At 40.3% G+C, this 26,057-nt stretch overlaps 1 protein-coding gene across 4 annotated transcripts in view; it reads left to right on the top strand.

Annotated features, from left to right (window-relative positions):
* LOC147577104 (uncharacterized) overlaps positions 1-26,057 on the top strand; it is a 164,796-nt gene that overhangs the window by 70,151 nt on the left and 68,588 nt on the right. Inside the window, exon 3 of one of the 4 annotated variants that reach the window (XM_086720599.1) lies at positions 22,633-22,836. The exons of 2 other annotated variants lie outside the window; for them this stretch is intronic. In XM_086720599.1, the coding sequence (XP_086576725.1) occupies positions 22,633-22,665 (33 nt within the window). In that variant the 3' untranslated portion in view covers positions 22,666-22,836. Of the gene's footprint in view, positions 1-5,923; positions 6,318-22,632; positions 22,837-26,057 lie in introns of those variants that run through there. One more of the 4 variants, XM_086720596.1, reaches the window with a different exon arrangement.

The raw sequence follows: 26,057 nt of genomic DNA, 5'->3' as shown, positions 1-26,057 counted from the left end.
GAGATCAGTTATATGAAAAGATAGACTCAGAGTTGAATGGGGCAGAGACTGCAGAAGAGAATCCTGGGAACATGTGTGGGCCCTGGAGGGAGGGCTGGCTTGGAGCCATTGTCATTCCTGCTCAAGGTGATCCCCGGGTGAGACTGGGTCACAGTGTAGAGGAGGAGTGGTCGAGGTGGTCTAGGGGCTTGGGGGATTGAGTGAGTGATTTTTTGACTTTCAGCCATTCGTCTCTGCTTCACGTGCATCTTTCGTGGGCATCTGTTGCCCTTCAATCCTGGTCCTTTGGGGGCCAGCAGTACAAATTCTCTTAAGAGACAGGATTTCCCCCACTGCTGATACTTCTTCTGGGACTGGTTTCATCTGCTCTCCAGTTCTCAAGATTTAAGTGTTGTTTTCTCTTCTTCATTGTCTTTTTTGCATTACATTTTTTTTTCTCCTGTTAAGAGTTCTGTGGTTTTGACTCAGACTGGTAATAAACATGTGTTCAATGTACCACATTTAGTTGGCATCTCGAAATCTACTCTAATATAAAGGTGTTTGAAGGTGGTTCCTATCCATAGGATAAGAAAGCAAATAATTATTGACCTCCTTTGTAGAAACAAAGATATTTGAATATTTGTGCGTTTCTTTTTTTTATGTTCCTGACGTTGAGTCAGCTGTTTAATGCTTCTTGGAGGTGGAAGAGAAGTTAAAAGATCACATTCAGAGTTCCTCAAGATGTTGCTTTCCTGGATAGCGGCCACTACAGAGTCACATCACATATTCTACTTGTACAGAATCAACCATTGGAAAGAAAAAGAGCTTACAAAAGATTTCCCTTTGCCCCATGGAGTTCCATGTACTCCCTTTCTCAAAGATTTAAAAAAAAATACAGAGAAAAATTATGAGAATCATTTCTTGGCTTTTGTGCTTTCAAGGACACAGGGTGCAGATTTAAAGACGAATTAAGAGATTTTTCAAGGGGTACTTTTTCTACCCTGAAGTTTTGCCCTGAAAACCTCATTTTAGTCCCTAACTCTGTGTCACATATGAAGCCATTATAATTGTTCTGCTCCACTATTCAGAACCAACATACCGAATGTATTTTATTCCTGTGGCTGTATGATGTCAGGAAAAAAGTTGATCTTATAATTCATATAACCTTGGGTTCAAGCTCTAGCTATGCCATAGTGGACATATTGTTTAACTTTCCCTAATCTTTAGTCTTTTTGCCTCCAGAGTGATTATAGTGATAAGCTACTGAATAGGTTCAAGCCTTAATACTGGGCAATATTCTAAGCACTGTGAAGTGCTGTGTACACAGTAGATGCTTAAAAGATTAATATTCTGGGCCCACAGCCGAAAGTTCACTTACAGTTTTTCATGGATCCGGTGTCTCATTATTTTCAAGATTTTTTGATGTAGGCCTGAGAATATTAGCTTGCATTTATTGAACCCATAGTACCTCACATTGTTTAAGTTCTTTATATTTATTGACTCGTTAATTCATAGAAACACTGTGAGTTAGCTACAGTTGCCATTCTTTTTTTAAAAAAAATTTTTTTTTTAACGTTTATTTATTTTTGAGACAGAGAGAGACAGAGCATGAGCAGGGGAGGGGCAGAGAGAGAGGGAGACACAAAATCCGAAACAGGCTCCAGGCTCTGAGCCATCAGCACAGAGCCCGACGCGGGGCTTGAACCCACGAACCGTGAGATCATGACCTGAGCCGAAGTCGGACGCTTAACCGACTGAGCCACCCAGGCGCCCCTACAGTTGCCATTCTTAATTTATGCATAAGTAATCCGAGGCCCAGAAAGGGTAAATACCTTATCCAAAGTGGCAGAAGTGTTCAACGATAGAGCTGCGTTATTTGAACCTAGGATAATAGTAGCATTTCTCAGCCTGATTTAGGAGAAAAGATGAACTGTACCCTTTTGTTATTCTTTGACCTTTTGGAAAATTCCTGTTTGTTTGTCATATTAGTTTAATGGAAAAATCATAGGAAAGTCCTTTTGGGTGGTATACGTCCATATAGGTTACATTTTGGGAGTTTTAAATTAAGGAAACCAAACTCGAAACTAGTTTGGGCAAAAAGGCAGATTTGTTGGGATTCAAAGAATGATTGCATCACCTATGGAAAGGGCGCACATGCCAGCTGGGCTCTGGAACAGCTGGCACCAGGGAATTGAACCTTACCAGGGTTTTCTTGCATGTTCCCTTCATGCCTCGCTGTGCATGCTTACTCTTGCCTTTATCATTATAGACAGGATTTCTATGCAGTGCAAAAACTATTGCTGCTGATGACCCAAGTTTAGCGTTTTATATAACTGTAGCCATGTGAGAGGGCTGACTTTCTGCCTCAAGTGAGATTCCAAGAATCCCAGGAAGGTTCTGAGTCAGGTCCTCATATTTAGAGCAGGTGACTGTAGTCTGAGAGTACAGTCCTGGAGAATGTGGCTTCTCCTGAGGCAGCCCTGTAGACTTGGGGTCATGGAAGGTGAGGGCAGGTAAGTCAGATAGGAATGCTTTCGGCTGCAGGTAACAAAATGGCGTGAATTAGTGTTGGCTTAGCACTTATTTACTATTACAACAAAAAATCTGGAGTTAGAGTTGAACCTTTATTTCAGTAATATCATTAAGAAACTTGTAGCATTCTCCTTTTTTCTCTGTCTTCTCTATTTAGGCTTTTCATATTCCTGCTTGTCATTTCTTCATTATATGGCTGCCTGACATCTGAATACCTTGTGTCCATTAAAAGCAAGAATAGAAAAGGTTGCATGTTACCAGCATTTATTCTTCCCTCATTCTGTTTTATCTACTTTTTTCAGAAGTCCACACCAGACTTCCTTTCATGACTCATAAGCCAACTTGGAGCCAGGTGAAGATCTCTACCTGTGAGGGAGTCTTGGAAAATGAGCAACTAGCTTATTAGTCTCCATTGTGAGAAGCAACAATTGGGTAGGGGTTAGAAATGGCCATTATTTTAGCCAATCAACATTGTCTGCTCAACAGCACATTAAAAAGATCATACGCCAGGATCAAGTGGGGTTTATCCCAGGGATGCAAGGATAGTTCAGCATACACAAATCAATAAATGTGATGTATCACATTCACAACATGAAGGATAAAAATAATCATCTCAGGTGCAGAAAAAGTATTTGACAACATTCCACATCATCTCATGATAAAAACTGTCAACAAATTGGGTATAGAAAGGATGTACCTCAATATAATAAAAGCCATATATGGCAAGCCCACAGCTAACATTGTACTTAGTAGTGAAAAGCTGAAAGCTTTTCCTCTGAGATCAGGAACAAGACAAGGGTATTTGTCTTGCCACTTCTATTCAACATAGTATGGGAAAGTTTTAGCCAGAGCAGTTAGGCAAGAAAAAGAAATAGAAGGCATCCAAATCAAAAAGGAAGAAGTAAACTTATCACTATTTGTAGATATCATGATTTTACATATAGAAAACCTCAAAGACTCCTCAAAAAAGCTGTTAAAACTGATAAATTAATTGAGTAAAATTGCAGGATACAAAATCAGCATACAGAAATCTTTTGCATTTCTATACACTACCAATAAGCTATCTGAAAAAGTACTTACAAAACACTATTTACAATAGCATCAAAGGAATAAAATATTTAGAAATAAATTTAACAAAGGAGGTAAAAGAGCTGAACACTGAATATAAAATATTTACGAAAGAAGTTAAAGACACAAATTAATGAGCAGATGTCCCATGTTCAGAGTTCGGAAAAATTAATATTTAAATGTCCTTACTATGCAAGTGATCTACAGATTCAACTCAATCTCTGTCAGAACTCCAATTGACATTTTTTACAGAAATAGAAAAAAAAATCTTAGAATTTATAGAGAACCACTTAGGACCCCAAATAGCTAAAGCATTCTTGATCAAGAAGAACAGGGGCATCTGGGTGGCTCAGACAGCTAAGTATCCAACTTTGACTTGAGTCATGATCTCACAGTTTGTGGGTTCGTGTCCCACGTCGGGCTCTGTGCTGACAGATGGGAGCCTGGAGCCTGCTTCAGATTCTGTGTCTCATTCTCTCTCTGCCCCTCCCCCACTTGTGCTGTGTCTCTCTTTGTCCCTCAAAAATAAATAAATGTAAAAAGAAAAAAAAAAAAGAAGAAGAGCAAAGCTGGAGGCCTTATACTTCCTGATTTTAAACTATATTAACAAGCTGTTGTAATCAAAACAATATGGTACTGTCATCAAAACAGATACATAGATCAGGGGAATAGAATCAAGAACCCAGAAATAATCACATGCATATGCAGTCAACTAATTTTCAACAAAGGTGCCAAGAATACACAATAGTAAAAGGATAGCCTCTTCAATAAATGGTATTGGAAAACATGTCCACATGCAAACGAATGAAATTGGATCTTTATCCTACACCATACACAAAAATCAACTCGAAAGGAATTAAATACTTAAATGTAATATCTGAAACTATAAAACTTCTGGAAGAAAACCTAGGGGGAAGCTCCCTGACATTGGTCTTGGCAACGCATTTTAGGATTTGACACCTAAAGGCATAGGCAACAGAAGGAAAAATAGACAAGTGGGTATACATCAAACTAAAAAGTCTCTGCACAGCAAAGGAAACAATTAAAATTAAAAGTTGATCTATGGAATGAAAGAAAATATTTGTAAACTGTATATTCAATAAAATGTTAGTATCCAAAATATGTAAGGAATTTTACAACTAAAAATAAGCAAAGAATCCAAAATTCTTTTTCTGCAGAAGACATACAAATGGCCAACAGGTATATGAAAAGATGCTCGATGTCACTAATTATCAGGGAAATGCAAATCAAAATCACAATGAGATATCAGTTTATACCTGTTAGCATGGTCATCATCACAAAGTCAAAAGATCACAAATGTTGGTCAGAATGTGGAGAAAAGGGAACCCTTGTACAGTGTTGGTGGGAATATAAGTTGATACAACTGTTATGGAAAGCAGTATGGAGGTTCCTTAAAAAATTAAAAAGAGAGCAAACGTACGATTTAGCAGTCCCGCTTCTGGGTATATATGCAAAGGAAATAAAATCAGTGCCTCAAAGAAATATCTGTATCCCCAAGTCCATTACAGCATTATCCACAATAGCCAAGGAAACAACCTAAATGTCCATCTATGGGTCAAGAAAATGTGGTCTTTATGTGTGTATAATAAATATGTATATTTTATATATATATATGGTGGAATATATAACAGATATCTGATTATAAATTAAAAATGTATAATTATTATATATATAATGGAATATTATTCACCCTAGTAAAGGAAGGAAGTCCTGCCATTTGTGACAACATGGATGAGCACGGAGGACATTATACCACATGAAATGAACCAGACACAGAAAGATAAATACTGCATTGATCTCACTTGTGTGTGGAACCTTAAAAAACAAACAAACAGAAAGTTGGACTCCTAGTAACAGAGTAGAATGGTAGTTAACAGAGGCTGGGGCAGTGGGGTCATGGGGAGTTATTGTTTCAAGGGTACGGAGTTTCACATTTGCAAGATGAAAAGGGATCTGGTGGTAATGTTTGTTCAACAACAGGAATGTATTTAATACCACTGAATTGTACACTTAAAAATGGTTAAGGTAGTAAATTCTAGAGGGTGAAAAAAAACCACTCTGGTTGAAAGGGGTGGGCAGACTTCTCTGTTGGTATGGGAATGAGAGGAAGAGTATTAGGCAGAGAGTCTCACAAATATGTACTATGTAATATATAAAAAGTCCTGAACTTAGACCTCGGCAATTTGAAACTGCCTTCAAAAGAGCATACCCAGCCATTTGCACTTTACTGTTATCTCCCATATAGGATTTGGGCCTTTCTGCCTTTGGGCTCTGTTCATGTGACTTTGTTTCCAACTCTTTTGTTCTTTCTTTTCCTCCGTAGGTGCCAGAACTTTCAACCTTATTTCAAGGCCCACTTCAGTCTGCCAGGTTCATGGTGGCATCCTGTTCCTTTGAACTCATACTACTTCCTGATCAAACAACTCTTATGTAATATGCTACCCGATGACCACTTAAATTTTGATGCTTTGCCCTGTAATTTAGCTTTTGACACCAAGGAGTCTGATGGTCTAATCTAATGAGACTGTAGATTTGTTTCACAGAACAACCCTTCCTCTCTTCCTTTGTGAAGACTGTAGCAAAAAGCAGAACGCATAGTAGGTACTCAATTTATGTTGGTTAATTCTTCTTTACTGGGGTATGTAATTAAAGCCTAATTCTCAATGAAGAATAATTTTAATTTATGGCATGTCTCTGAAGTGCTTTAGAAGTGAGAACTGGGGGGGGGTGCCTGGGTGGCTCAGTCGGTTGGGCGACCGACTTCGGCTTAGGTCATGATCTCGCAGTCCGTGGGTTCGAGCCCCGCGTCGGGCTCTGTGCTGACAGCTCAGAGCCTGGAGCCTGTTTCAGATTCTGTGTGTCCCTCTCTCTCTGACCCTCCCCTGTTCATGCTCTGTCTCTCTCTGTCTCAAAAATAAATAAACGTAAAAAAAAAAAAATTAAAAAAAAAGTGAGAACTGGGGGAGAAAATGCCGTTAATGCACAGTCTTTTTGCCTAGCTCTAAGTTTGCTTTAGGGTATCTACTGAAATGACATCTTCCACCTCAAAACGTCGGATGGTTCATCATTGCACAGGTAACAATCAATAAAGACTATTTCTCTTCCCAGTCCAAGATGCTTTTGGGTTTGTATTATGGACCAAACAGTTTCTGTGCTATTTTGGTCCTGCCTGTTTTTGAAGTATTTGCAGTTATACCCATGGATTGCCCATTTTTACTTTCTCTGGAGTCAAGTGACTATTATGCATGGGCAGAAAAGGAAAGAAAAGAATTTAATGTAAGCACTGCAGTTTTTCAAAAGAAGTCAAGTTCTTTTGAGAAAGGGGAGATCGCAATGGGAAGTGTGCTGCTCTGTGAAAAGGTGAGATGCTGAAAACCAGTGGAGCCAGCAATGGGCTCCCTGTTTGCTTAGTATTTGATGAATGAAAATTCTATTTGTACTTGAGGATGATAGAATTTGAAATGGTTGTATTCCAGCTTCATAATATTCTTGAGAGTGTGGCTGCATTTTTTTGGTGTCTTTTTTTTTCTTTTCATCTTCGATGTCCAGCTGGTATTTTGAGACAAGAGTATGATTATGGAATTGGATTTGAAGAGCAGCACTAAATCATTCTCACTTGGTACTTGACCTTCATCCTAAACAGAATAGATTTCATGGGAGAAATCAGGTTGGGGAAGATATAATTTAATTCTGCCATGGGTCAAGCAGAAAGGTTAAGTCTTTTAAGTTCCTCATTCTATGATCCTGCTTGGTGAGGTTTCAAAGAAGCGATTTTTAATACTGGAACCATTCCGTGCCTGTCCCATGTTTTTTATTAATTATTGTAATATGCAGGCACATTTGAAACAAGTTTTCCTTGCCAGTGTTTCTTCTTGTATCTTTTAGGAAATGGGCAATTTTTTTCTTTTTTTATGAATTAAATTTAAAAATTGCACTGATTTCTGTATTGACATGCCAGGTGGCCACTGGTTAGTACTTCAAAAATATAAGGCTGTGATTTGACCATCTGTTTAAGAAGTTATTGGATTCATTTGTTTCCTTCCTCCTCTACACCTCAGAAAAAGATGACTGACGAGGGTTATTGTGAGTTGTCTTCTGTACCTTTCTTCTAAAGGTTTTATGTAACCTGGTGTTGGATGCTTGTACCGAGGAAACCACAGCTTCTTTGCTTGTTAGAGTCCACCTTTGGGAGGAAGTCCTCCGCTGCCATTCCGCTCAGATCTGCTGTGTCCACAGTATGGCGCTAGTCTGTTTTTCCCTTGGAGGAAAAATCTGGCCTCTGGTAGGTAGACTTCGTGGCTGTTAACTGAGGATACTAAGCTCCCAGATACCCTTGCTTTGGATGATTTCTTTGAAGACATAGTTGTGTCTATACAGTCTTCTCATTTCTTTAATGAATATTTGGAATTTTAACCTTTCCTTAGGCATCATAGCCGACTCTTCATCACTTTGCCTTCTTTTACCTCCCGTCTCCTGACATGTTCAAAATGGAGTGCTCTAAACCGTACACGCCATTCTAAGGAGATTGGCTCGTAATACTTTCCTTCTCTCTAAGTAGTACCTGCCATGTGAATGTCAGGATGGTGCTGACCTATTGCTACTTCTTGCAAATCTGTTTCTTGACTGACCTCCAACTTTGCGCTCACTCTGCAAGTTCAGATTGAATCTGTTACCAGCCATTTTCCACACACCCCCAACTCTTTATTTAGAATGGCTATTAGTTAACATTCTCCCAGCTTTTGTGTGTTGTTTTGGAATGCCTTAATAACTGCTTCCTTCAGATATAACCAGATTTACTTGGTGGTTAGTCTTATTTTGAGGGGAGATAGTATCCATGGGTGCTAATGCCACCTTCTTATAAAACTGCAGATTATCTCTTGGGCTAACCTCCTTTGAGTACAGTGAATATAATGGTTTGGGCATATTTGAGAGTGCTTAACAGCGTAATTGTGTTAATTTTCTGGAAGGCATGGGGTCACAAAAGCCAGCAAGGCCTGATCTGATTCTTGTGTATGGCTTTCTTATAACAAAATAATGATGAAATAACTATCCGTTAGCATTCCTGTGACATATACTGTAGATCAAGATTTAAAAGGAACCACCGAAGGCAGATATCAAAGGCACAGTTCTCCTGTCCAGGATTGCACCATAGGTCCCCTGACCCCACATAAAACTCAGAGGCTCATGCAAGGGCAACAGTCTCAGTGTGCCACACAGTAACTCAGTTTTTGAGGGCAGGGTCTCGATTTTCTGGTCTCTCCCCTATGGCTTCTGGTACAACGCTTCATACCTGGTAAACATTCTTAAAAATTTGTCAAATGATGAGTTCAGAGACAGTAGTACCATGAAATGTCCTTAGCACATGAGGCAACAGGGTCCACAGCATGGTTGGGATGAGAAGCCAGACCTCAGTTCCCATTCTGACATTCCTTCTTCTGCATCCCAGTATCACTTCTGTCCCCATCCCCAACTGTATACCTTGGGTCCTCCCTAAGGTTTCTCCAGAGGAGGTAGTCTGGTTTGCAAAACCTTAAACATCAGGTACGGACTTCAGTCTGACCGCCATCCCATGGTAGTAGGCAATGTGGTGTCTTAAATCCATTTTGAGGGGCGCCTGGGTGGCGCAGTCGGTTAAGCGTCCGACTTCAGCCAGGTCACGATCTCGCGGTCCGTGAGTTCGAGCCCCGCGTCGGGCTCTGGGCCGATGGCTCGGAGCCTGGAGCCTGTTTCCGATTCTGTGTCTCCCTCTCTCTCTGCCCCTCCCCCGTTCATGCTCTGTCTCTCTCTGTCCCAAAAATAAATAAACGTTGAAAAAAAAAATTAAAAAAAAAAATAAAAAAAAAATAAATAAATAAATCCATTTTGAAGAGGCAGACCACTCCAAAAATTGTATAGATATAGGTATTTCCTCTCTTGTCTTCTCTATGTGTCGCCATACCAACACATATCCCTTAAGAAGCAGTTGGTGCTGTATCAGGTGGGGTGTATGGGGGACTTTCACTGCTTCTTCGGTGGTACCACCTTTTAAAAATTTTTGTGCACTTTTGGCTTCCTTTGCCCTCTCACTGTCCCATTCGTAGCCAAAAGACCTAGGTGGGTCTGTCACTCTTTTTTTTTTTTTTTTTTTTTTTTTCAACGTTTATTTATTTTTGGGACAGAGAGAGACAGAGCATGAACGGGCGAGGGGCAGAGAGAGAGGGAGACACAGAATTGGAAACAGGCTCCAGGCTCCGAGCCATCGGCCCAGAGCCTGACGTGGGGCTCGAACTCCCGGACCGCGAGATCGTGACCTGGCTGAAGTCGGACGCTTAACCGACTGCGCCACCCAGGCACCCCTGTCACTCTTGACATTGAGTCATCAAAGATTAATTCTTTGATCTGACGCACATGCTCGTGAGCATCTGTGTACCAGGTACCGTTCTAGGTACTGAAGACAGAGTGGTAAAACAAATGGATAGAAAGTCTTTACCCTTATAAAAATTGTATTCTAGGAAGAGAGGCAGACAAATACATAAACAGAAACTGTAGTATGTCAGATGGTAAGTGCTGTGGAGAAGAAAAAGAAGGGAAGGGGGATTACTGGGAGAGGGGGCGGTAATACTTTTAAACAATGAGGTCAGGGAAGGGCTGCCTGGAAAGGGACCTTTGAACAAAGACCTGAAGTAGGTGAGGAATCGGGCTATGTGGAAGCTAAAGAAAGAAGATACTAGAATTCATTCTTGACCTGCACACATCTAATGTCCCATAACACACTGGATCAAAGGTGAACTTCCAGGAATTCTGTTATATGGCAAATGTAGGGGATATTGCAATAGGACAAAAGCCAAGGCAGATGCCATTGGATAGTGAAGGACACCTCAGCATGGCACAGTGCTGAAATGAGTGGTCTCAGCTCCCTGCAAAGTGTGTGTGTGTGTGTGTGTGTGTGTGTGTGTGTGTGTGTGTGTGCCCGCACACACACATGCACGTGTACATACTGTAGCTTACCTAGCTCACCATGAGCCCCATTCAGGGTTGATCAGTTTGCTCCTTGGGCCTCTGTAGGTATTTGAGTTCATGACTTTGATTTATAATATCCACTATTTTGAAGAAATACCAAATTTAGAAAGGTGTAGGAGTGGGATCCAAGGGATGTTTCAAGATTTCTGATCCTTTATCTAGAGTCCAAACTAATTTCCCATCCCTTTTGCTTTTTCCTTATTCTTTAGCTTGATCTTCCACCAGGGTCAGTGCAGCTGCCTGGATTGAATATGTCTTGATGTTCCAAGACATGAGACCAAATGACCGATAGAACAAAATGCAATGAATGGTGTGTATATGTATGTGTATGTCAGTGTGTGTGTGTGTGTGTGTGTGTGTGTGTGTGTGTGTATAAATTATGGCAAGAAACAGAACTTGAAGCCATGCTTATTAATTCAGGTGGGAGGATTAGGGGAAAAAAAAACTTTAAAAACTAAAAAAAATTAATCTACTTTGTTAGTCAGTTTATCTCTGTGGCCATAACCCTGTCTGTTAGGAATATACTTTCCAGACTTAGGTAAAAGAGAGTGTTCCCTGCCTGCTGTATATGCTGTTGAATTAGATGTGTTTTCTACTGCAGTCATTCCCCCATTAGGTGTCTGGGGCTGAGAAGATTTAAGCTGGAGATGTGGTTTGGGGTCATCAGCAGATATATGGTGATCAGTGCCATGGGAAGGAGTGCACTCTCCCAGGGGGGCGGGAGTGTGCAGGATGATGGCGTTGGGTTGATGTAGATACTCTGTGGACGGTGGCATGTGGCCAGAGACTGGGAACTGTGTGCACCATAGAAGCGAAGACCTTTTTACAAGTTACTCCTATCAGATGCTGAAGAGGGGGCGAGAAGGGTGCACACCGAATGAACCCATTGAATTTAGCAGAGGTTCTGAGTGAGAAGGCCAAGACCCTCTGACATAAGCTCAGCAAAATGCAAGGAAAGAAGCTCCAAGAAAAAATGGTCACAGAAGCAGAGGAGGAAAGGGTCAGCACGGTGCTTAATGCTACCATAACATTTCCAGCGTCTGTGAATAGCTTGTTTTTGTTCTTCTGCGTGGCGGTTCAATGAAATCAGAGAGATCGCTCTCACATTAGTGAGCTCTCCTTTGATGTAGCCCACTTCTGTGGGAAATCCATTTCCGAGAGGAGACTCTGTTGTGCTCTGTTGAAAATCAGCCTCCGGGAAACTCATATGGGAATTCTGAGGAGAAAGGAAAAGCTTCTAGGGAGATGTTTTGAAATCCTTTGAGCTGCATATAATCAGTGCAAACTTTACATGTATATTGACTGTACATTAAGAGCACTTTATGCAGTAAAGACCTCAAAGGCACTAGTCCATTATGAGAACAAACAGCAATTTAAAGCAATATTTTCCCAGAGAAAAGAATCAGGAGGAACAAAGATGCCAGAGTTGGGGCTTTTTTCCCCTGTTCATTTGTGAGAAAATGTGCTTTTGATTGATATCTACCAAAGACTGTGTTCAGCAATAGCATATTTTTGATGGTTAATGAATGTTCCGAATAGTAATTTAAAACATTTGGGGTGGTGCCTCCGGGCACTTTTTCCAATACCTCTTTTATTCTTTCCAATATCTGGAACACGAAGACGAGAATGAAAATAATTGCACTCTCTCTCCTCTGCTCCTTTCCCATGAGTCTGAGTGCTCATACTCCGTGTATCAGCAAGACCTTCTATTCTCACGAATTCTTTGCTTTCATTTTTAGTAACAGGGCTGGAACTTTTTTTGGTGCAAAGGAAGAATATGCCATCCTGTAGAAGCTAAGACCCACGATGTATCCAGTGTACCTCTTTTTGCATCTTTTTCTTTGGAATTCTCCTAGAGGGATGTGTTTATAAAAATGTGGGGATTTGCATTAAAGAAAAAAAAAACCCTAAGTTTCTAATTCAGGTCAATGTACTGAAATGAAAAGATTTCTCCCACATTTTTGCGTGTTTTTCTTCTCCCTGATTTTTGCAGTCACACATTTTACGTTGGTGGCATTAGGTAGCAAGACACCACAACAAATGAGATGCTACTGAGGACTATCAGACCATGACAACTTAATAGCATCTTGGTAATATGTCCAGCTTCCAGCTTATATCTACTTAGATTTGTATACAGCATAATTTCCTACGTAACTTAAATAAAAATAAGAAACACCACCATTATACAACGGACCACTGATTTCAGGCTTCATTTACACACAAGTAATGCTCTACTGTTAAATAAACATTAAAGAGCTTTCTGTTATACTCTGTAATGGCTGAAAAACATTGGTCATATAATAAAGCGGCCAGCTAATATATTTGTCTTAAATTAGGTAAAGACATTTAATAAAAAGAAATGTGTGATAAAATGAAAGAACCAGAAGACATCATTGCTTAACCACTAAGATGTGTTACCTCTTTAAGATGTCACAAAAGTATTTCAGATACTGTACAGTTTTCATGGGCATAGTTTCTAAACAGCATGGCATTTAAAGCATGCTAGAATCCTTGGAAGCTGCATAACCTTCTCTTTTACTGTGGTTTCTGTTTTGCTGTCAGGAAACCTGATGAATAGCGAGCATTAATAAAAAGAATAAGCTGCCATTTTTGGAAGAGTACCGTTTGCCGGGGAGTATGCTGGGGATTTTGTATATATTACCTCTGATCCTCTCAGCAATACAATTCCCACTGTATAGATAAGAAGACTGAGGCAGAGAATTTCAGTAACTTACTCATAGTGATAGAGAAGGGACTTGGATGTCCGTCCATCTGTCTTTAAATTTAAGACCCTTTCTACTGGCCAATTGCATTAGAATCTCTAGTTGTAGGACCCGGCTAACGGTATTCATTAGAGGGTTCCCTTGGGCTTCTAACATAGAAAAAAGGCTACTCTTGCACAGGTAAAGAAACTGACTTTGACATTTGGCTCCTTTATGGGGTTTAATAAAGAGATGCAGACAGGAAAAGAAGGATTCATCCTTTCCCATTCTTTCCAGGTTTCTGTTTGAAGTTGCTTCATTCCTTCCAAAGAGAAGAAGGGATATACTACGTATGCAAATATGTGTGTGTGTGGGTGGGGGGGACAGTTGGTATGTGTGTCTCTTGTGTCCTTAAGAATAGAAAGCTATTGGGGTGCCTGGATGGCTCAGTCAGTTGGGCATCCGACTTTGCCTCAGGTCATGATCTCGCGGTCCGTGGGTTCGAGCCCCGCATCGGGCTCTGTGCCGACAGCTCAGAGCCTGGAGCCCGCTTCACATTCTGTGTCTCCCTCTCTCTCTGCCCCTCCCCTGCTCATGCTCTGTGTCTGTAGTCTCTCTCAAAAATAAATAAACATTAAAAAACTTAAAAAAAAAGAATGGAAAGCTTTTTAAAATGATAGATATGTAGATGGAACATTTATATGGAAAAATATGTGGAAAATGTTGGGCAAAGCTGATGCTCACTGATAACAAGGGCCAAGAAAAAAAGATTTGAAGCATTATAAATATAGAATATAATGTTGAATAGATTCACGTGTGCGTGTGTCAGAAATCTCTTCCAGTTTAGTGTGTGTGTGTGTGTGTGTGTGTGTGAGTGAGAGAGAGAGAGAGAGAGAGAGAGAGAGACAGAGAGAGACAGAGAGAGAGAGGGGGATCTGAATTTATTATTTTATAAGCCTAAAAATTAAGAGAAGTCACTGGATTTGACAGCTGAATGCTTAGTCTCCAGCTCTTTGAGCAAAGGTGGTTGAAGGCCATTTTTTGGAGGGGAGTGGGTGAGTAGTAGGGATTTAGAAGGACTTGTTCTTTTCTCATCTCACATCCTGGATATTTGAAGTTTATGCCAAATCGTATTGTGCAAGAAGCTGGCCTGTGTTGAATATGTCACAGATCATCGATAAAGGTGGTTTCCCATGTAGAATGTTTAGTTTCTCTCCTTTGCTGTCTTTGGTTTTCATAGTAATGGAAAATTCTTTCCTACTTTTCTCTGCTGTCCAGATTATTTGCTACCCCAAATAATCCTGTTCATATCCTTTTTTTAATATTCTGTGTGGCTCTCTTCCATGCCCTGCCTACAAATCACCCCACTGAAGTTTATGGCTTTCACATCCATGGTTCTTTGCTGGAGCCTTGGGAAATTATCTAACCACAACAGAAGGCGTCCTGATCTTTAATGTCAGTAATACCACCAACACAGTTGGCTTGGAGGTGCTTCACTGTGTTACATTGTTAATGTATGTGGAATTTCAGGGTAGGCTGGTGCTTCAAGTTATCGGGTGAATAGGATTTAACATTATCATTCCTATTTTCACCAACTGTTGGTTGCAAGGAGATTCTGAAACGTTTAGTTGTTTTAATGCATATTCCTTTTGTTCTGTAATGGGAAAAGATTACTACTGATAGTTAATTTGACCTACAATGAGGTTCCAAAAATTAGACATACACAGATTTTGCTGGATGAACAGAATTTGTTCTCTGTCTGGATTGGTATAAAGCTTAGAAAAGTTCATCGTCATCAGTAGGGCTGGAGTTAGAGACATGGTTAGTCATGGAGGTGTTAGCCTGAGGAGTTACAAGCCAATTTGGGTTCCCTGCACTTTCTGAACTCGACTGTTCTTTGATTCTATTAATTGTAGGGTGAATGGAAATTTTAGGGTAGTGAAGAGTTCCACATGGTTCCTTATTCACTGTTAAGGATAATGTTCACAGAATATTTTGGTAACCCTCCACATTTTCCAGCTTTCTTCCCTATCATGGGTCTTTTTAATAATTCTGTGGGTGTGGAGACCTGAAGTTGATGTGGCCCCTCAGTGTCAGGGGGCAGAAAAGGACAAAAGGGACTCTCGCAGCCAGGGCTCCAGGCAGTTGATCAGTCTGTTCAGCAAGAGAAAAGGGGTGGCCTGGACCTTTTATAATTTTCTGGGTGTCCTGAGGGATATGGGTTCTTGGAAATAATTGTAACCCCTACCTAATCCAGTTGTGACTCCTACCCATGATGTCCTTGTGTGGCTTTCTTTGGGATAGGAAGGAGAAAGTTCTGCGGAGAAATGAAGATAAGGCAGGTAGGAGTCCTATATGAAGGGTATCTGTGGATATTGCTGCTGCTTTCTCAAAGCAAGCATGCAGATATCTTATAAGAAAGGGCACCATGGCCTTTGGCCTTCATTGCTTATTTTAACGTTACTCCTGTGTCACCACAGATAGATGAAGGCAATACAGGAGTAACGCTAATGGAATTTCAAGCCCCATGGGCACCGGAGGACAAAGCCCTTTGTAGATGAGCTCACCATTGGAAGAGATGAGGGAAGAGCTAGTCAGGTGGGGAGGGGGATGAATAGATTGAGCAGGTGGAAGCGGAAGCTGTAGCCAGGGTCTGAGAGACCCACGGGGATTTTCCCCAAGGCACGTTTTCTTGCCTTGAGACTGTTCATCTTCCTCTTCCAGTGTTTTATGTGCTCTCATAGGAGTAGAACCCCAAGAAAGCTCATAGACACGTAACTTGAGTACAAAGCAAGACCTGTACGATGCCATTGAGGTACTGTGTCTGCTTTTCAGTGGTTTTTCTGTTTGCTTTCCATTTGGCCTGCTTGATTCCCTTCATATTCTGGGCACGTCGAGAAATGCATATTTTTGTAGTGGGCCTATTCTATCTATATTTGAGCCTTCAGGAGGGTATGCCATTTGGAAAAGTTTTACTTAGTAATAGTAAAGGAAAAAAAGACGACTTTGTGTTTGAAGTAGTGGCCTTGTTTCAATGACATTTAAAAGATGGATGTTCACCATCACGCATCTTTCCAGGCTAAGAATCCAGCATATCTTGAGAAGATGAATGTATTGGAGAGGCTGGTTAATACATTATCTTTGTTTTGCTGCTGGCTAGCAAGGGAGAAATGTTATGACGGCCAATAGGTTGTCCTGCTCTTGTTTTTATGTTCATGTAAAGTATCCAAAATGCTGAACACAAAAAATTTCCTATGGTACTTTAGTTCCTGGAGGGAACTAAAAATAGAATGGAAAGACTGAATGAAAGATAACCTGGCATTTTCAAGCCCATTCCCCTTGCTCCTGAATAAATCAGAAATAATTCTTACATGAATCTCTTTTCTGGTGCCCTTAGATGGGGTGCTCTGGAGGCTGCAAATAGTGTGTTCACGGCTTCATTTCTGTAGCTTTCTGTCAGAGGCCATCTGAGGTGGGAGTTTGGAAATCTGAAGACAAAACTGATTTGCAAAAGGGAATTCTCTCATGAAGACAAGACTTTGCATTTGCATTTGATTATTTATATTTGATCAGATTAAAAAGGCAGAGGACTTAGACATGGACACTTTGAGAAGTCGTGGAAGAAATGAATTGCTGACAGGTTGGAACCACAGCGATGAGAAGGTAACTATTTGGCTGTTGTGCTTTTAAAACAACTTAAGGTTTGGGAAAATATTTTAGAAGTAGATAAAAGTATTAAGACCATTGTAAACATTCATCTCCTCTCCTTGCTCAAGGCATGCTGTAGATACAAATCAGGGAGAGAATATATTTGAGTTAGGCTGTACTGTTTTAAGAGTAACAGTAAAACCAACTCAAACTGCTTAGACAGTGAAGGAGGTTTATCTGTCAGTCATGTGATTTTCAAAGGCCACAGGCGTAGGACAGGTTTCAAGTGATACTTGATCCAGAAGGCCACGGTGTCCTTAGGACTCTGACTTCACTGTTTGTGATCTTCTTGGCCTGCCCTCCCTGGTGTTGTGATGTCATTCGGAGTCAGGCTTCCCTCATGGTAGCAAATGGCTGCTGCCATCCCAGGCCCCCTGTCGACACAGTGCCATCCAGACAAGGTGACTATGCCCTTGTTTCTTCCTTCTTAGACAGGCCTGAGATTTCATCCTCATTGGGCTATTTGGTTGGCTTAGCCCAGGTCACGTGCTCACCCCTGGAGGGGAGAATAGAGTCAGCATTCCCAGAATCACATGGTCGCAAATGTACGTGGAGAATGTCAGAAAGGGCTGAACAAATGCTTTGGAGATAACCCACACGTGTCTAAAGGCAGTAAGGCACTGAGATAAAGAGCCTTGTAAGTTTTGTAGGCCATCTTTGGCTTCAAATGTACTTCTTTCCCATCACTTCACGTTTGGATTTGTTTGTGATGATTGCTAACATAGCGTTATCTATGCAGCTTTTCAAGATACCCAGAAATGCCAACTCCTCCACTTTACTCTAGAATGCAGTATGGCATTTCATAGTCAACCATTCACTTTGCTTCTTCTTTCTTAACTTTAATAACTCTTGGTGTAATTTGATCCCACATTTCTTCTTTTTTAATAGTCACTGGAAAGAAAGGACAGCTGGCCTCGCCATTATGTATGATACCCTTATATCTGTTTTCAGTGTTTTACTGCCTCTTGTATTAGTTTTGCCTCCTGCTGTCATGGTAAAGTAAATACCCTTGTTTTCTGTGGGTCTCTGGCTCACTGTTTTGAGGCAAGTTTAACTGATTTATCTGAGGTCATGCTCTGACTTATAGGTGACAGGTGGTATTAATAGCCATAGCTCCAAAATTCTAAGAGTTGGGAAACTACAGCCCACTGGCCAAATCCAGTCTACAGCTTGTTTTTGTAAATAAAGTTTTATTGGAACACAACCGCATTCATTCATTTGTATATTGTCTGCGACTGCTTTCGCTACTATGATTGCAGATAGAATAGTTGTGGCAGACGCTGTTTGGCCTGAAACATTTAAAATATTTATTATCTGCCTTTTTACAGAAAACGTTTACTGACCTCTGGATTGGATAAGACACATTCTTCACTTTAAAAATTAGGCAAGAGATTTCACAGCTCGGTAGTTTAGTCTTCCCATGCCTTTCTGGGTCTTTAAAAACGATCAAAGAATGTTGAAGATGGAAACAATTTAAAGCAATTCATCTAGTCCTGATCTTTCATTCCACAGATGAGAAACTGAGGCTCAGAGATGACATGTGACTTAGGCCAGGCTCCTGGCATATTAGAGGGAGACGAGAGTGTCCTCTATTTTCTACACCTGGGTTTGTACTGGAAAAGTACCTGCTACCAGGAAGTAGATGAGGTCTGAAATATTTTAAGGAGTGTGTCATGAGGAGCAGCGAAGCCCTGTCACTTACTGGTTTGGGCACATTACTTAATTTGGTTGAACCCAGTTTCTTCACCTGTAGAATGAAAGTAACATTAGTCCATGCTCCCTGTGGTTATGCTTTGAGTGAGACATCCGATGTAAAACGCATAGGAATGGCTCAAGAAATGTTAGCTGCAGCTTTTACCATCATCATCGTTATCAGTATCACCACCAACATTGTTATCTTCAAAATCAGCAGCAGGCTACATGAGCTAGTATTCATCCTTGCTTCTTTCTTGCCTGTCTTAGAGGAAAAGCGGCCATCCTCCTCTTCAAGGCTTAAATGCCCCTTTGGGAACTGGATCATTTCCTCTCATGTCCCCTCACAGACTTTATTATATCAGTTATCCCATTTTCCTGTACCTTCTTTTGCTTCCTTTCCACCACTCCTTCAAATTACTAACAAAATATAATAGCTAACAACTAACAAAATACAAGTCGTAGATGTTTCCATCACTTACTTCATCTTGGTGCAGCGTGTCATTTCTCCCCATCACTTTGCTGCCCCAATGGCTTGTGTCTCATTTTATCCTCCCTTGAGTTTCGTTCTAAATCCAACTCTTCTAAAACTGTCCTATCCAAGGTCACAGGCAAGTCTGTAGGACTATATATAGTCTTCATCTGTCCCAATCTCGTGTGGCATTAAAACTCTTGACACCCTCCTTCAGGGGAGACTCTTTTTCTTTTGCTTTGGAATCACGATCCTGTTTTGCTTCTCTTCCCACTTCCCGATAAGTCTCTTTCCCAGTTATCCCTCTCTACCTTGTGTAGAGAGGTTCCCCCGGGTTCTGTATTTCGAAGCTCTCCCCAGCAGTTGTACACTTAGCCATGTCTTCATTGACGGTCTGTGGAGGTGATAAATGTCCCTTTCTGAATGTAGCTGTAGAATTTATAACGTCCCAAACGTTCCTCCCAAACTACTTCTCTACTCAGTTTCTTCCTCCTCTTCTTCATTATCATGATATTCTAATTCCTAATATATATCAAGTACTCGTTATGAATCATATTCTGTATTCAGAGCTTTAAAATAAGATCATTACTTTTAAAAAATAGCCAAAGTCCATACCTTGTTCGTATTTCCTTAGTTTTTACCTTTTTCTTAAGAACATTTTTTTTTAAATGTTTGTTTATTTTTGAGAGAGATAGAGAGACACAGTGTGAGCAGGGGAGGGGCGGAGAGAGGGGAGACACAGGATCTGAAGCAGGCTCCAGGCTCTGAGCTGTGAGCACAGAACCTGATGTGGGCTCCAACCCACAAACCGTGCGTGAGATCATGACCTGAGCCTAAGTCCAAAGTTTAACTGACTGAGCCACCCAGGCACCCCAGTTTTTACCTTTTTCTCTTCCAAGATTCCATCCAGGACATCGCATTACATTTACAATTATGTCTTCTTAGGCTCCCCTTGACTGTGACCGTTTCTCAGATTTCCCTAGCTTTTGATAATATTTATAGTTACTGGTCAGATATTTTGAGGAGTGTCCCTTAGTTGGGATTTGTATGTTTTTCTCAAGATTAGACTGAGATTATTGGTTTTGGGGGGGAAGAGCATTTTTATTACATCATGTCAAGAGTGTATATTAGCAGCATGACTTATCATTGCTGATGGTAATTTTGATCACTTCACTGAGGTAGTATCGGTCAGGTTTCTCCACTGTAAAGTTACCTTCTTCCCCTTTTCCATGTTGAACTCTTTGGAAGGACGTCACTACCTATAGCTCACACTTAATGAGTGGGCGGTTATGCTCTACCTTCTTGAAGGTCAAGTATCTACATCAATTATTTGGAATTCTTTTATACAAGAGCTTTAGCTATTATTCCCCATTTAGTTATTATTCAGTCATTTAGTTATATCAGGTTATATCAGTATAGACTCATGGATACTTATTTTATACTTTGGTTATAATCCAATTTTGCCTTATTTTGTCACTCAGCTTGTTCCAGCTTTGACCAATGGGAACTCTTTCAGTTAGCTTTGTTTCATTTTGACACACTCACTGTGTGTGTATGCGTGCGTGTGTGTGTGTGTGTGTGTGTGTGAGAGAGAGAGAGAGAGAGAATTTCTTTTTGGAGTACCTTCTTACTTTTTAGCACCACAAAATGCTCGAAGCTCATCTTATATATTTCCTATCCTGATTCTAGACTCGGTCATTTCTCCAAGGAGCCCTGGCCACTTTTATTGGAGAATGATATTCGACACCAAGATCTGGGTTCTAGGTGTGCCCTTTCTACTGGAGTATCATTTCTTTTAGGCCTGCTAGATGGACAAAGCAGGGACATATATGTGTGTATACTAATCTGTGTATATACAATTACCTGTAACTATTTCTATGTGTAACTCATCTGTATCTATATTAAGCTAAACATGGGTTTCACACTGAGGTCTCCAGCTGAATCCATTACCACATGGACCACTTTTGCCTTCTCCCTTTGCTTGTTGATAACCTCACACTTCAGTAGTGAGAAAGCTGGCTCCCGCCATTTGTCCTTTATTTTTTTAATTGTTCAAGGCCAATATACATTTATAGTGTTACCAAAATTGTAAATTCATATACTTGTGAGAAAGATCTTTATCATCTAGAGGACAAGGCTTCTGTACAGTTTCTACTGCCTTTTTGTCTCACAGACCACTTATTCCAAAAGTCACTTAGGTTAGCACTATTTTTCCCCATCTGCATGAGGAACATTTCATACGTTTGTAATATGGTTAGATTGTTTTTTTACTTTTAGCATTCCATCCTGGGATCTCACAACCCCTAAATGATTTGTTAAAAATCTCTGTACATTAAGGTCACATTTTGTTTTATAAAGTTGCATGGTTTTTGACAAATGCATGGTGACATGTATCCACTATTACCTTATTGTACAGAACAGATTTACCACCATAAAAATTCCTCGGTGCCTTACATAAGGCACAGTGTTTCACAGTATCCAAGGGAATGTTCAACACTCCCTTCCCACCATTTTATCATTTTATTGTTGCTATACTTTTCAACTTTTCAAGAGTGTCATATAATTTGGATAATACTCTAGCCTTTTCAGACTGGCTTGTTTTTTCTTTTTTCTTTTTTTTTTTTTTTTTTTTTTTTCAACGTTTATTTATTTTTGGGACAGAGAGAGACAGAGCATGAACGGGGGAGGGGCAGAGAGAGAGGGAGACACAGAATCGGAAACAGGCTCCAGGCTCCGAGCCATCAGCCCAGAGCCTGACGCGGGGCTCGAACTCACGGACCGCAAGATCGTGACCTGGCTGAAGTCGGACGCTCAACCGACTGCGCCACCCAGGCGCCCCAGTTGTTTTTTCTTTTTAACTTAGCAGTATGCCTTTAAGATTCATCTGTGTCTTTTGATGTCTTGATAGCTTACTTCTTTTCATTGCTGAATAATATGCCATTGTGTGGATGTACCAGTTTCTTTATTCATTCACCTGTTGAAGGACATCTTGGCAGCTTTTAGTTTTTACTAATTTTGAATAAAGCTGTTATAAACATTTCTGTGCAGATTTTTATATGGACATAATTTTTCAGATAAGTTAGGTGATTCCCTAGGAGCACGGTGGTGAATTGTGTGGTTACGGCTGTGTTTCACTTTGTAAGAAACTGACAAACTGTCCTCCAAAGTAGCTGTACTGGTTTTGCATTCCCACCAGCAATAAATGAGAGAGGGTTCCTGTTACTCTGCCTCCTCACTTGTATTTGGTGTTGCCCATTTTGTGGGTTTTAGATACTCTAATATATATGCAATGGTATCTTGTTTTAATTAGCAATTCCCTAGTGACAGATGATGTGCAACATCTTTTCCTATGCTCATTTTCCATCTGTATGTATTCTTTGGTAAGGTGTCTGCTCAGATATTTGCTCATTTTTTAATTGGGTTGTTTGTTTATTTATTTTTTGTTGACTTTATTGGCAGGGGATACGTTCCAAGACCCCAGTGGATGCCTGAAATTGAAGATCGTACCAAATCTGATGCACACGATGTTTTTTCCTGTAGTGTTCATACATACGTACGATAAAGTTAAATTTATAAATTAGGCACAATAAGAGATTAACAACAATAATGGATAATAAAATAGAACATTTGACAGTGCATTGTAATAAAAGCTATGTGAATGTGGTTTTTTCTCTCTGTCTTAAAATATCTTATTGTACTGTCTCATCCTTCTTGTGATGATGTGAGATGATAAAATGCCTATGTGATGAGATGAAGGGAGGTGTATGACACAGGCATTGGGATGTGTATGAGGCTACTGTTGACCTTTGACTCTACGTCAGAAGGAGGATCATCTGCCTCTGGACTGCGTTTGAACACAGGACCATGCAGAAAGTGAGACCTTGGGTAAAGAGGGATTTCTGATTTTTGGATACAAGACCTTTGGATACAAGTGTTTTACAAATATAATCTTTCGGGGAGCCTGGGTAGCTCAGGTGGTTAAACGTGTGACTTCAGCTCAGGTCGTGATCTCACAATACGTGGGTTTGAGCCCCGTGTCAGGCTCTGAGCTCAAGCCTGGAGCCTGCTTTGGATTCTGTGTCTCCCTCGTTCTCTCTCTGACCTTACCCGCTCATTCTCTCTCAAAAATAAATAAACATTAAAAAAATTTAAAAAAACCCAAATATAATCTTTCACTCTGTGGCTTATCTTTCCATTTTCTTAGTAGTATCTTTGCAGAGAAAATTGTAATTTTTATAAAGTCCTGCTTACCAGTTTTTTTCTCTTATGGATCATGCTTCTCTGTTCTCTTCTAGAAGTTTCTTCTGTATTTTACACTTAGGTCTATGACCCATTTTGAGTTAATTTTCTGAAAGGTGTAAGATACGTGTCTAGGCTTTTTTTTTTTTTTTTGGTTTGTTTTTCACATTAGCATCCAACTGTACCAGTACCATTTGTCGAAAAGACTGTCCTTTCTCCATGGACTTGACTTCCTTCCTTTGTCAAAGATCAGTTGGCCATATTTGTGTGAGTCTATTTCTGGGCACTCTGTTTGAGTCCTTTGATCTATGTGCCTATACTTTTGCTAATACCATACTGTCTTGATTACTGTAGCTTTATAGTAAGTCTTGAAATCAGGCAATCTGAGTTTTACAGGCAGCATATTACCACTTAAAAATATTTTTTAAGTAAATTTTCAGTGACATGTAGCATATGTGTAGAAAAACGCTCAAATGATAATGTATAGCCTTATAAATTCTTACATAGTAAATATATTCAAGTAAGTGGCACCCAAAGAAGAAAGGACATTAACATTTTCAGACCTTCCTTTGTGATTCTTCCAGTTACTAAACCTCCATTCAGCGATCATGTCTATTCTGACGTTTAACAACGTGTATTAGTTTGGCTTGTTTCTGCAGATTATTTTAATGGAGTCACATAATATGTACTATCTGATGTCTGGCTTCTTTCCTCAATATTGTGTTTGCGAGATTTGCCCATCTTTTTATGTATAGTTGTTGACTGCTTATGCTTATTACTGTATAATTTCCCATTGTATGAACACACCACAATTTATGGATCCATTTTTCTGTGGTTGGAAATTGTATTATCTTCAGTTTTTTATTATTACACATAGGAACAGTATAAAATTCTCCTATGTATCATCCAGAGTTTATGTTCGTATTTCTGTTGATATATCCCTAAGAGTGAAACTCCAAATCATAGGGTGTTGTACATATGTTCAACACTGATAGATATTGACACTCATTTTCCCAAAATGGTGCTCAATTTATGTTCCCACTACCAGTGTATGAAACTTTTGTTTATGCAGCATATATTCTAATCCTTAAAACAGCCCTGTGACATAGTTACAGTATTTTATTCTCATTTTACATTTGACTAAATCTGAATCTTAGACAAGATAAATGACTTGACCAAGGTCATGTACTATTGATTTATCTCCAAGGCAATCTGAACTCAGACCACATATACTTTTTTTGGTAAATGTTTATTTATTTTTGAGAGAGAAAGTGAGCAGGGGAGGAGTGGAGAGCGAGAGGGAGACACAGAATCCGAAGCAGGCTCCAGGCTCTGAGCTGTCAGCACAGTCTGATGCAGGCCTGAACTATGAACAGCAAGATCATGACCTGAGCTGAAGTCAGACACGCAACAGACTGAGCAACCCAGGCGCCCCCAGACCACATATACTTTTAATGACTTTCCTTTCCTCCCCTTCTAGGTTAAGAATGCCATTATATACAATCTTCTTTGAAACTTCCAGAGTTCATTTAGGTAAAGCTTAATCCCAGCCCAGTGTATATCCATTTCTACTATGGCCAACAGATGGCGCTAACAGTAGTTTAAAAGTTGTCGCTTGGAGCTGTGAACAAGTGAACTCAGATACAGCCTCTTAGAACCATTCTTTCTTTATGTTTGTCTGAGCTGGTCTGAAAGCTAGAAATCTTGGGGTCATTCCTCTTTCTCTCTCACCCATGTAGTTGGACCGTAAATCCCATCCATCTTACTCAACAGTAATTCCTGTATTTGCATTCCCCCTCCGTTCTCTCCTTCCTCTGTGTTCGCATTACCTTCTCTTCTTGTCTCTTAAATATGAATCTTGCACTCATAAGTACATAGCACTCATCACAGGTGGCAGTTTATGTGCCTGCCATGCCCTGCTAGGTTTTGAACTCCTCACTGTAGAGACTGAATCAGATTTATTGTGTGTCCTGGGGTCTAGCATAGTGCCTGGCACAGTGAAGGTACCGATGTTTGAGGAGTTAATCAAGTTCTCTTGGCAGACAGCAAAAAGTTCAAAATGACCATTCTTTCCTGCGGTCACATAAACTCAGAAATACTTAACTTGCCCCATCTGCCCTGGATGACCTGGTATCATGCTCTGACCTCTGGGAGAACAGGCTCATTATCATACAGATCCCTTGCCCCGCGGTGTGGCTCATTCGTGCATTCCATCTCCCTTTTAAAAGGCTGGGGATGAGCCAAGGTACAAGGTCATTTCTTTTTTATAGGGTGGTTGCCAGAGAATTTCTGATGGCAGACAGTAGGCATGACCAGATTGTCCACTTACCCTGGTTCAGATTGAATTGTTGGTAGTTCAGGACTGGGGATGGCATAGGTCAGCTTGAGATAAGGCAGCAGAACCACCAGGCACAAATCTGTCCCCTTAATGAGAAAGAGATTCCTGGTTATTGGACCATTTGTTTGTGGGCTGGGACTTTGATTTTAATCCCATAGCTTTATACGCTTGGAAGAGGGTAGATAAAAACAGTAATAAGCACAGTACCAGGTAAAAAATATTTTCCTCCCCTGACCTTCTCATCCATCCTCTCCCCACAGTCATAACTTTTCAAGGTTAGTGTTGATGGTCTCTGCCACTCGGTATG

This window comes from Puma concolor, chromosome C2 (genome assembly GCF_028749965.1).
Source record: "Puma concolor isolate L17-30 chromosome C2, mPumCon1.1.hap2, whole genome shotgun sequence".
Lineage (NCBI taxonomy): Eukaryota > Metazoa > Chordata > Mammalia > Carnivora > Felidae > Puma > Puma concolor.
Note: the sequence above shows the minus strand (reverse complement) of the source record. Positions and strands in the feature narration are given on the sequence as shown.